The sequence below is a fragment of the Nematolebias whitei genome, chromosome 7 (assembly GCF_014905685.2).
Source record: "Nematolebias whitei isolate Nwh7 chromosome 7, NemWhi1, whole genome shotgun sequence".
NCBI lineage: Eukaryota > Metazoa > Chordata > Actinopteri > Cyprinodontiformes > Rivulidae > Nematolebias > Nematolebias whitei.
Window position 1 is genome coordinate 30,413,451 of NC_056504.1, and position 12,696 is coordinate 30,426,146.

General features: G+C 39.5%; 2 protein-coding genes across 2 annotated transcripts in view; one reads left to right on the forward strand and one right to left on the reverse strand.

Moving 5' to 3' along the window:
• The window catches only part of mst1 (macrophage stimulating 1), an 18,500-nt gene extending 13,862 nt beyond the window's left edge, over positions 1-4,638 (reverse strand). Inside the window, exons 1-7 of the mRNA XM_037679370.1 lie at positions 4,590-4,638; positions 4,014-4,158; positions 3,175-3,290; positions 2,978-3,092; positions 1,674-1,810; positions 1,135-1,255; positions 872-990 (exon numbers count right to left, since the gene is read on the reverse strand). Coding sequence (XP_037535298.1) covers positions 872-990; positions 1,135-1,255; positions 1,674-1,810; positions 2,978-3,092; positions 3,175-3,290; positions 4,014-4,158; positions 4,590-4,638 — 802 coding nt within the window. The remainder of the gene's footprint in view (positions 1-871; positions 991-1,134; positions 1,256-1,673; positions 1,811-2,977; positions 3,093-3,174; positions 3,291-4,013; positions 4,159-4,589) is intronic.
• A 336-nt stretch (positions 4,639-4,974) lies between these two features.
• On the forward strand, positions 4,975-8,783 carry abhd14b (abhydrolase domain containing 14B). Its single transcript, XM_037679371.1, has 4 exons — positions 4,975-5,052; positions 7,041-7,255; positions 8,260-8,501; positions 8,583-8,783. Exons 2-4 carry the CDS (start codon positions 7,042-7,044, stop codon positions 8,769-8,771), a joined length of 645 nt encoding a protein of 214 aa, XP_037535299.1. The 5' UTR covers positions 4,975-5,052; position 7,041; the 3' UTR covers positions 8,772-8,783.
• The last annotated feature ends 3,913 nt before the right edge of the window (positions 8,784-12,696 follow it).

The window sequence follows — 12,696 nt, forward strand, 5'->3', positions numbered from 1 at the left end:
TCATACAGCACTCTGCTAGATCTATAAAAAGACTAATCAGTGCTTTATCACATTCATACACCAATGGGACACACACATTGGAGGCAATGAGGGGTTCAGTGTCTTTCCCAGGGACACCTTGGCATGTGGCTGCTGGTGGAATCGAACCCCCAGCTCTTGCATTGGAGGATGACTGCTCTAACCACTCAGCCACAGCCGCCCATATATGTAAAATGAAAGAAGAGGAACGAAAACAAAAGTTTACTGTAAAAATGTCCAGAAAACTGAATTGAAACAGAACCAAGCAGCACAGAGCGAAGCAGCCTAAAGGGGTTTGTTCTAATTAACCTCGACCGGACCTGAAAGCCCACAGAGAAAAGTCAAAGCCTGAATCTGCAAAACAAACATTTGCACACTCATTCTTAAATCAGACAGAACGACTGTGGGGGTGCCAGGTCTTAAATGTTTCACATTCTGGGTGGGAATGTGCAGAAACACTCAATAGGTGAGATTTTTAGATTTAATTACAACAACTTAATGAGACGAAACAATTCCACCGTGTGTCTGAGAACTGCAGGAGTCAGCTCATTTAAAGTCTGTTTGTTCTGCCTCTGTTCTGCCAGAGGAAGCAAGTGACAAAACACAAACAAGAGGAAACAAGCAAAAAGTCCCAAACTTGTACATTTATGTTGTGCCAGAACTAATTAAAATAAAACCACTTAGTATTTTATGAAATAATTTGTTGCTTTCACTCAACAGCCCGTGATGTCACCAGGTTTTTCCTTTATAGCTCTAACCAGACACCCAGAGGTGTTCAGTTTGAGACAAAGAAAAATGTGAAAATTTAGCCTTGTTTTTGTTTTTGTTTAGAAAACAAAAGTTTGGTTCTTACTGCATTTGCTGATGTCACAGTTCTCCCTCTCTACCTCAGGATCTGTGGTGTAACACCAGGGCACCGGAGAGGCGTCGGGGTTACGGCAGTAGTTATCATCTAAACTCTTATCAGGATACCTGAAAAAACACAGCTTATGCATTTTTTATGTTTATGATGGTAAAATAAGCAGTTTGGACTCAACACCACACTGATCCACTCCATATAAACATCAGTTTGGTGCATTAGGAACAGCAAAGGTAATGCAAGAACGAATGATGTACTTTTCAGGTTGGTAGATGTGCTGGTGAGGCTGCTGCTGGTCCCATCGCTGACACTCTCTACCGCTGGCAGTGTGATCAACCTGTCCTCTGTAGTCCTCTCCGTTACACGTGATGCACACGTCTGCAAGCAAATAACACAAGGTGACCCATGGTGGAGGTGAGCAGACAAAGAAAGCAATGCTCTGTAATTTCTTGGAAACTTTCCTCAAATGAAGCTGTCACCGTGACTCTAATTATGGAGGAGATAAAGCTGTTTTCAAAAAGGCAAATATTAAATTGTAAGTGCACAGCAGGTGGCAGGCCCATGTGTGGAGTTTCAATCAAACCAGCAAGACAAATGAGATTTCCAACTAAAAAAGTTTTTGCTGCATATTTCTCCTGCCAAAGCATTTAAAACTATATAAATACAAATTATATGTGTGAATATTAAAATACAGCTTTACAGATCCATCTTCTCAGTCAACAAGGACTCCACATGATGATAATTCTGACTTTTATGAAAATGAATGGAAAATGTCAGGATCCTGTGAACGATCTACCGTCTTTGCATTGGGGGATGTTGCAGCTCTCGTAGCGTCGCTCGTGGTCGACGGTGTAGCACCACGGACCGATTCGATCCCCGTCCGGGTTCCTGCAGTAGTTCAGCTCCAAACCGTTGTTTGCTGAAGGAGTCCACCTGAGATGAAGCAGAAGGTGTGTAGTTGAGTGGACTGTCACCTTTCACTTTACAACAACTTGAGTTTGTTTTATTACAGTTATGACATCAGCAGAGAGGCTTTGGACATATTTTTAATGAGAGGCACAGAAAAGACTGTTTTACCAAGCACTGATTTTTTCTTTGTTTATTTAAGTTAAAACTGCATAACGCTGTTCTCAAGAAAGCTGTTTTGTAATGCAAACAAAAAGAGAAAATAATGATTTTCAACTTTTTTAAATCAAAGTCTTTTGATTAATTTTTAATTTTGAACATATAAAATACAATATGAACATAAGACAACAACAACAAAAAAAAAAACTTCAAACCTTCCACCGGATCAGTCACACATACATAAATGAATAAAAATGAATTACACAGGCACTGACAAGTTTTCCACATACAACATAAAAGGCTGCCACGTGCCCAAAATCTTTTAACAGAACCCTTCAGGGTATGTCTTATTTTTTTTCCAGATGGATATGATACTTCACTTCTCCTATCTAATGTACATATGTTGGGGGTGTAGGTCCTTCCAATTGTACAGAACCAGTCTTATGGCCAGGAGAGAGCCAAAAGTAATCACATCCTTCTCGTACTTGCTGAAGGACGTATCCACAGGGACCACCCCAAACAGTGAGATGAATGGTGATGGATGCAGTTTTTCCACATATCCCAGAGAAGGTGTCAAAAATAGATTGCCAAAAGGACTGCAGTTTGGGACAGGTCCAGAATGTATGCAGGAGTGTAACTGGAGTTTGTTTACAACGATTGCATGCGGGGTCCAGGTTGGCTTTGATCTTGGCCAGCTTGTCTTTGGACCAATGCAACCGGTGCACTACCTTGAACTGAACCACAGCATGTTTCAGACAGACTGAGGATGAGTAAATGTTCTTATTGATCTTTCTCCAGATTGAGTCTGATATGGATTCCTCACCCGCTTTGGTCCAAGTCCATTTCCCATTTCAGTTTAAGGAAGTCCAAACTGGTCTCATAGTATGAAATGAGCAGTGTATAAATCTTGCTAAGGGCCTCCTTGTTATCAGACCTGCATGATTTTCAACTTTTCACACCAATTATATAAGCATAAGGAGGGCCGTGTGTCTGAATAATTTAATAAAACAACATCAAAATTCATCTGTGTCTCACCTGTGGTCGTGAGGAAACTTCGACCACCACTGTTGGCAGAGGAGTCCACTCTTTGTGGTGAAGACTTTCCCTCGGTAATCTTCCCCTTTACCCACAATGCACTTCCTTACATACACTGGAAAAAGAAACATAATCAAACTGAGCAGAGCCGATGTGTAACACAGCTCTCTGAGGTGATTTGAGCTCACGAGTCTCACCTTTCTTCTCGTAAAGGTCACAGTTGACGTTTCTCTTCACCTCTGCGTTGTTCACGTCGGCCACCCAGGGCAGGTGCTTACAGGTGACCGTCGGGCGAGTCTCATAGTTGAAAGCTCTGCAGTTGAAGAATGGATTTCATAATTATACAAAGTCATGCTTCAAAGCAAAGAAAACCACTTCACTTTGTTGTAAACGAACAACTCTCTCCTGAATAGTCTTCTCAAGGTAACATGAACACAAAAAAAGCCTTTAGATCCCCTTATTTCAAAGTGTTATAAAAAAAATTTAAGTATGAAAATTCAAAGCTGTGTTCCATTAATGTCAGCATAGATTCAAATCCAAGGGATTCCAATTAAACAGAAGTGTTGTTCCAGAGCTAAAGCTCCCATTTCACATCTTGAAGTTCACCTGCTGGAAACTTAAAAGTGGTCAGGTGTCATTTCTTACGATTTAAACGTGCCACAGGCTCAAATTAGCATCTTAAATGATCACATCAAACAGGGAACGCTGTGCATGGCTGTGATTTCTAGTCTCAGGGCAGTAATTAAGGCATTTAAGGTGACAGGAAGAGTTAAAAGCAGCCTGGAAGCATCTGAACAGAGTGGGCGGTTTGATCTTCCTGCATGAATGACAGCACGCTGAAGGCAAGATGCTGTCTATTCCTCACAGACGAGCACTGTGACTATGGTGTGTGAAAGTGTGCACAAAAAACAATATTACAGAAGCTATATGAGAAATATAAAAAAGATGCTATCCAGATTATTAAGAAGGTCAAATGTGACCTGATCATAGCAAAGCAGTGATTTTCCAGACAGGGCTGTGTTTTTCAGTTGTTTACCTGCAGTCCAGTGACTGTGAGCAGCGGGTGGCACAATCCTCCAGGCTCAAACCAGGCAACAGCTGCATCCGAGCAGAGTTCCAGGAGGTAGGGACCAGCTCCCTACCCTCAGAGCGCTGGAAGTCATTCAGAGGGCTCCGGTGGCCTGTTCATGTACAACAAAACCACTAATTTATTGCTTACATGCTGGCTGAGGGGACCATTTCTCTGTCTCGTCAGTTCTGGTCTAAACAGAGCACAGATTAGTGGTACCACCTGCAACTTTTGGGCATGAGCCATGTAACCTTTGGACCAGGACTCTGCTGCTGTTTTGTGACAGAAGAGGACCTTCAAATATCAACATATTATTCTTAAACAGAGTCTTACACTTTCATTAAATAATAGAACACAATGGTACTCCGAATAAATTGAAAATGTATGTCTTATTTTATTATTTAAATCAAAATATCAAAGGTTGTAGCCATTTTCTACACGATTAAGCCAGTTCATGTGCTACTAAGTAAACCAAAAAAAAAAAAAAAAAAGAAGTATTTTAGAGCACATTTAAATCACTTATGAACAATTTCAGGGTCTTACCAGTGGCCAGTCCAGCAGCCAGAAGAATAAAGAGCAGAATCAGTTTCATTGTTGGTTCCAGTGGAAGAAAAGTCTCTTGTTCAAGAGTTGACTGAAGTTTGAGTTGTGTTGGGTCTGTGCTCTGATGGATTTCTTCTATGAGACGTTAAATATCCAACATTAAACTGAGCAGAAGAATAAAACAAAAAGTTCAGCACGGTGTTAGAAACCCTTTGGGAAAGTCAGAAAACACGAGACTCGGAGTAAAGCAGAAGCTCCAGTCCACACAGAGGTTTTAATCAGCCCAAACAGCCAATCAATACACTGATCAATCATTAATGGGGGTCATCAGAGGGTGCAGTTCTCTCAACAGACGCTAGGGGGCAGTAGTCAAACTTCCAGACGGTTTCGTTTTTCCGGGAGTTAAAGTGAAACTTCTTCACTCTTCTTTATTTCACTCTTAATCATCACTGGACAAGTTCAGGTAAGAAAAACAGACTATTGTTATTATTTAATCACCATGTTTGGGTCAAAATGTGCAGAAGTTTGAATCAGGAAGTCGATCTGCAGCAAATGAAATGATCTGGACTTTGATCAGACTGAGACAAACTTTAAGGTGGGTGAACTTCCAGAGGAGACAACCGACAGAAACTTTGTGCACAAGAGGCGCAGATGTTGTCAAAGGAACTGGGTTAACCCCGGATTATAAACTCTAGATGCACATCTGCTGGTTACTTTGAGTTTTTTTAATCTGTTCAGTTCATGAGATATTTTGCTAACAGACACAAAACTTACAATCAGTGGTGTTAAAAATTACAATATATAAACAAACAAACAAACAAAAAATCTGCTCAAAACTTACTAAATGTAGAAAGTTACCAGGAAACCACAAAATGGTCATTTCAAAAATTACAAAGCTGCTTTGAGAGTTTATAAAATGATCAAACTGTTCTCACGAGTAGTTTAACTTTAATTGTGTGAATGTTTATGAAGCATTCACTATTATGATCCATTTGTCGTTTTTTTCAGCATCTTTCTCGTTCCACAGTTTTTGTACTATTTTAACAAATCATATATCAAAACATTCAGCTCTTTAAGGACAATCCTGCTGTGACTTTTGGTATTGGTGCGCAACTTTAGCTTTTTGAAATATTTAGCCTTTTCTGACACTTTTCTGTCAGAAAATGAATTGAGCTCATTTTACATCCTTCACATCTTTAGATGTGTTTACAACCTTTTACTGCTCTTTTCACATTTTGTTCTGGTTCAGCCTTTTTCAGATTCCTTGTGCAAGTTCACGCTTTTTTTCAGCTGTTTTCTGCTCGTTTCAGATTCTTTCTGCTAACTACAACATTTTTGTGCTTGTTTTAACTTTTTTCCTGGTAATTTCAACTTGTTATGCCCCTTTCAGCTTATTTCTCAGCTTTTTCTGACATTTCAGCTACTATTTAGTGTTTTTTATGCTAATTTTAGCTTTTCAGCTAATTCCATATTTTTGCACCTTTTTCAGCCGAATTTAGCAAAAATGTGCTCTCTCTACTTCCTTCTGGGAACTTAAGCTTATTTCTGCCTTTTTTTTTTTTAGCTAATTTTCAGCAGTTTTTGCGAATTTCACCTTTTTTTCAGATTACTTCTTTCAGCTTTTTGTTTTAGTTTTAGCTTTTTCTGCTCTTTCAGCAACTATTTCAGAGTCAGAGAGTCAGAGATTCTTTATTGTCATTCGCACTCATGTGGTACATGTGGTGGAGCGAAATTATGTACACAGGGTCCCAGTTACATCCAACAATAAAATGTATAAGAAAAACAGTAATAACATTTAAGATATGAACTAAGAAAAACATCAACTAAATATACACTAAGCACTCATAACATAAAACATTGAACATCAGCACAAACATGAACATGAGTCTGTGAGCAGATGTGCACGCATGAACACATCAACATTGAAACAGATCAGCAGCAACATGAAACAGATCAGCAGCAACATGATGTGATTTTTCACAGTGATTATTCTAGTTAGAGATTCATGAGTCTAACAGCCTCATGGTAGAAGCTGTTTAGCTCCTTTGATGCTAATTTTAGCTTTTTCAGCTAATTCAATATATGTTTTTAGCTCATTTCAGCTCTTTCTTCGTCCTTCTGGTAGTTTAAGCCTTTTTTTTTTTGCTTTTCAGCTATCCCTTTCAGCTATTTTTTTGCTAATTTCAGCTTTTTAAAGCTAATTTCCTATTTTCTGTATTCATTTCTGCTCATTTAAACTTAATTCAGCAAAATACGCATTTTTTCTGCTTTATTCTGCTAATTCAGGCTTGTTCTTCCATTTCAGCTACATTTCAGCATTTTTTTTTATAGCAAATTTCAGCTGTTTTTCAGCAAGTTCTTCTGCAACAAGCATTCACACTGCGTTTTCACAGGAAATGCGATTTCTCTAGTTATTATTTTTCAGATAAAACATCTGGATCTTCTCTTTAGGATGTTATCTGTGAAGATGACGGAGGGGAGCGTACAGCTGGAGACCTGCAAAGAGCCACTTTTCTACAGACAAAGCGAGCCTGCCACAGGAGATGCAAAGATGTCAGTTCTTCTCCTTCATGGCATTCGTTTCTCATCAGAAAACTGGCTCGACATCGGCACTCTGGAGTCTCTGGCCAAAGCCGGCTGCCGTGCGGTCGCCCTGGACCTGCCAGGTGAGTCTGCTGTGAACAAACGGCTCTACCTCACACACAGGTGTGCACGAGCACATCCTAAAAGGCCTTCTAGTGATTTTTTTCAAATAAGACTTGGTCAGAAAATCCAAATTGCTTTGTAGGATTCTTAACAGTGTGCGAGTTTTCTCACCTTTGTGCTTTTTCTGTATAAAGACAGTAAATTTGACAAAGTACAAAAGTAATAAAAAAAAGTGTATGAGTCAGTTTTATTGATGGTTGTGTTAAAAAAAAATGCTGAAACTCGAATTCCTAACAAAACTGGAAAACAAGTTTCAGCGTTAGATACCATATCTGTTTTAAAGACAATCGAGGAATTTAACATTCCTTAAAGAAATGCACGTCACCCGCTGCACGCTTCAGTTTTAAATCTTATGTTGAGAAGGAACGGCGTTATAATGTTTTCATCAAACCTTAAAAATCAAGTTACACAAGAACTCCTGCTCAGATTATGTGTTGAATCAGTCTCAGCTACTACCAGACCACATTTGACCTCATTATGTCAAATTTGCGGTGATAGCCACCTTGAACTGGGTTTGCTCCAACAGTTGTAGCTGTACATCTAATAATTACTTTGGGAAAGCTTCATGAAAAGTTGCCCTTAGATTCATGACACAAACTAAATAATTAGTTTGAATTCAGTTTTTCTTCAGCCAGAGACATTAGAAAAGACTGTTAACAGTTCTGATTCGACGATGATGAATCTGCAAAGCGGCTGTCAAAAATACGAGTCAATCAGGAAGTCTTCGCTCAGCATCACCTCTCTGGGACTCTGACCCGTCCTGCCGCAGGAAGGTCAGGTTAAAGGTTTTCTGTTTCTTATCTGTGTGACACATTCTGCAGTCAATCGAAGAACAAGACAAGGTTCAGAATAACTTGTGTTATTTTGTTAGAAGTAGCTGATTTTTCCTGAAACTCTCTCAAGAAAACTCCCTTTGAGTCACCATGACGACAAATTAATCCCTTCTTTATCCATCTGTCCACAGGACTCGGTCGGTCCAAGTCTGCCCAGGCGCCTGCAGCGGTGGGGGAACTGGCCCCCGCAGGTTTTCTGAAGGAGGTGTGTGAGCAGCTGGCCTTGACTCCAGTAGTGGTGATCAGCCCGTCACTCAGTGGGATGTATTCCCTCCCTTTCCTGACGCAACATCCGTCTCTGCTACGAGGATACGTCCCCGTCGCCCCCATCTGCACTGAGAAATTCACAGCAGAGCAGTACCAGAGGGTAAAGGTGTGTCACCATTTCTGCAGCCTCTTGAACCAGAACTGCAACAATGAACCTAAACTGTTCTTTATCTTCACGTGTTTCTAGGTTCCAACGCTGATCGTTTATGGGGACCAGGACGCTCAGCTTGGGGAGGTGTCGCTCCGTAACCTGAGCAATCTATCTAACCACAAAGTGGTGGTGATGAAGGGAGCGGGCCACCCCTGCTACCTGGACGACCCCGACACCTGGCACAAAGCGCTTGCAGACTTCCTGAGCTCGCTGGGAAAGAGTTGAGAGATTCCCAACACACGCAGGACTAGGAAGACGCTTCAACAAACAGAAACTTAGAATAGAAAAAAATGTGAAATTGAAGCCACAAAGTGCACAAAATGATTGACAGCTCGATGCCTACAAATCAAACTGGATTCATCACAGCAGAGGTTTTTATTAGTCTTTAAAGGTTTTGGGGAATATTTGCTTACTTTCCAAAAGTTGTCTAAAATTACAATTTTGTTGATTCATCAGCTATCAGCCTGTGTGGGAACATGGATCTGCAAAAAGTCCAACCTCTGCATGAGCAAACTGTAGTTTTACACAACACAGCCCTGCAGCTACTGCCACCTTGTGGCGTCTTTTAGTCTCTGCAGAAAGCTTTTAACCGCAGGAGATAAAGACACTGTGGTTTAACTCTTAACACCCCAAACAGCAGCATCCCTAAAGATGTTAAATGAAAATCCAGAGTTGTATTTATATAATTTAAATTATAGTCGAGTCTCTGCTAATAACTAGTAGACAAACTGTAAAAAGACACGGTTCTAACAACTATAGGGTTCATGTTAACGTTAAACCCTCACTGCTTCTTCTAACTTGCATCATATTTGCATATTTTGGGGGGTTTGGCTCACAGAGACTGCAGAAAAGACCAAACTAGAAGCTTAAATGTGCAAGAATTGACGCAGTTAAGCGTTTCATAATCAACATTTCTCAGGATATCCTACCTAATGTGTCTCTTAAAGCATAAACCCTGAGAAATGAACTGAAAAACACCCTTAAAGATCTGAAGTATGTGTCCTGTGCCATCAAACTGGGATCTACTTTATATTAATTTGATGAATTTAATTTTTTTTGGATGATTGGATTATTGATGCATGCTATTTTATTCCTCATAAAGATAAATGCAGTAAGTAGACATTAGGCATTTCTTGCACTCTGACTCATCTACTGGGGTTGGTTGGTTTATAAGGAACAGCTGATTTAAATATTAAAATGAATTCTGAGTGTTCAGTTTCTATAAACTTTCCATCTTCAATCCACAATAAACAAAACAAACCACACACAAGTGAGTTGAAGTGAAAAATATGAACATTATTTAATAACTGATTCTCTGTAATAAACAATTTGAAAATATTTTACAAGGAGTCACAGACACAATATTTTACAAATTTTGCCCTCTTCTTTTTTTTTCTTTTCTTCTTCTTTTAGCTTCATCTGTACAAAAGAATGGAGCGACATGGACCAGTGCCCAAAAGAAAAAAAAAAAAAAAAAAGGGCTAAATCTTCCACGCAAACAAACATTCACACCCACACAGAAGTTAACCCAAAAAATAAATAAAATAAAAAATACATTTCTCAAACTTATCAGCAGCGCTGTATTCCTAGATATTTTTTCTTCTTCTGCACGGAGTTTGACAGGTTAATTTTATTTTTTCTCTAAACTTTTTCTTTTTAATCCAACACACTTGTCAAACATGGTCACATAGCACCAGACTACAGACTACAGAATCACACGTCTTTCCCACAGAGACGCACCAACACAGAGGCAGCGAGGGTCAGAAGAGGAGGGGGGCGCTTCATTAAAACCCCGATGACCCCTCCCTCTTATCCCCAAGCTGGTCCAATTCTTTTTTTATTTTTTATTTCGTTTTTGGCAAAAAGTAAATCTGTCAAAGCAGAGAGCGTACGCTTCGTCCGTGACGTTCACAGGCTGCTCTGTGGAGACCCACTCCCTGAGCTTGCCTCTAAAATCCCACCTGCTCACAGAAAAAAACCCGGGGGGGTGATGCCCCTCGCCTTACTTCCGCTCAGAGTTCGAAATCTACCCAGCTGGGCATAAATAAGTGCCATTACATGTCTTCCTGCAGGTGCACAAATTGCAGCTTTATATATTTTTAGTGAGAAAATGAACAGATCCAGGGAAAAAAGAGGAAGTTGCAGGGAGTCGCATTTCCACAGGCACATGTAGCGTTCATTTACAGACAGTGGGAATGAAGAAATACAGACTTAAAAAAATAAATAATAATAATAATGGCACCGAACAGACGGACAAATTATAGAAAAGTGAAACTGCATCAGCAGATGCTGCAAAGGGCCAAATTTGAAATCCTAAATTTAACAGTCTCTCTTTAACACTTCGTTTCCTCTGCCTCGTTCAGACCTGAGCTGCAGTGCCAGCACGTTTCTGTCACTTCCACCACTGTACAGTGTGTGTAGTTACGGTTCGAATTGTTTTGCGCGAGTCATTTCCACCTGAGCTGTACAGTGGGTTTTTGAGTGGGTGTGAACACCAAAAGGTCAGAGGCTTTTAAAACGGGAAGAACTCCCACCTCACTCAGAAGCATTTAATCAAACAGGCATCAATCAATGCTGGGCTCAGAAAGAGGGAGAAAGAAACAAAAAACAACTGGAGCTCACTACTTTCACCGCATAACACCATGAAAAGCCAGAAAAGGGGATGTTTCGGGTGAAAAACGGGTGAGGGGGTACATGTGGGGGGAATCAGAGCTCCCGTCGAGTAACACTAAGGCATTTAAAGAGGCTCTGATAACTACTGGAACAGAAAACACTGACACATTCTTTCACCTTTTCTCCTCTGTTTCAACACAAGTAGACTCATATACTGGTGGATCTTTTTGTTTTAAGTCACATCCCTTTTTTCTCCACAGCAACAAGCCCACTCTTTGTAAATGACGTTTTCTCAGAGGGCTTTTTAACACATTCACACGTAAACACGTACAAACCAGGCAGAACAATAGCAGTCCGGTGGCCCTAGAAACCAAACAAAACACTCTATGGCCTGTTAAGTTGCTGTATATTAATAGTGTTTCGTAGCTCTATACATGGTTTCATAGAGGAACGGTATAGTAGCTCCAGCAGACAGGAGGCTCTGGAGGAGAACAGCAACAACAGCCGAGAGGGCAAAATACATTAATACTGAGAGCCGATTAATGCGATGGCTCGTGTAAAGCTATTTTAGTCTCCTGTAGCATCCGAAGCCTCGAACATGGCTGCTTTGTTACTATACAGTAGCTCTACCATTACACAGCTGATGTGTACTAAAACAAAGTGCGTCAAGGCACTATGAGACAGAGTGGCTCCTGAAAATGGGAGTTGAAAATCAAACTTTTCACAAGTTGAAAAAAATAAATGACGAACTGTGACCAATTACGAACAGACGACTACGGTACGTGATCATATTTAGTGGCCCCCTTTGCGCTGTAGCTGAAAATGTTGATAAGCCCCCTATCCCCCAGCAGCGGATGGTTTTTGGAGTTTAAACAGCAACAGTCAAAAGGTAAGAAAATACCACAGAGTATTAGGGCCACGCTAAGAAAAAAAAAATCAATTACATTACGAGAATAAAGTCGTATGAGAATCATAATATTGAGAAGAAAGTTGTAATATTAAAATAATAAAGGCATAATATTACGAGAATGAATTCATATGAGAATGAAGTCATAATATGAGAATAAAGTAGTATTGCGAGAATAAAGTCAATATTACAATAATAGTCTAAATAATAGAACAAAGCCGTAATATGAAAATAAAGTCAAAATAATAGAATAAAGTCATAATATTACGAGAATAAAGTCGTACAAGAATAAAGTCGAAATATTATGAGAATAGTCTTTACGAAAATAAAGTCATACAAGAATAAAGTCATATTACAAGAATAAAGTCATACAAGAATAAAGTCATAATATTACAAGCATAAAGTCATACAAAAATAAAGTTGCACGAGAATAAAGTCGTACGAGAATAAAGTTGAAATATGAGAATAAAGTCATACAAGAATAAAGTCAAAATAATAGGAAAATAAAGTCATAATATTACAAGAATAAAGTCATAATATTACAAGAATAAAGTCATACAAGAATAAAGTCGCACAAGAATAAAGTCGTACGAGAATAAAGTTGAAATATTATGAGAATAAAGTCATACA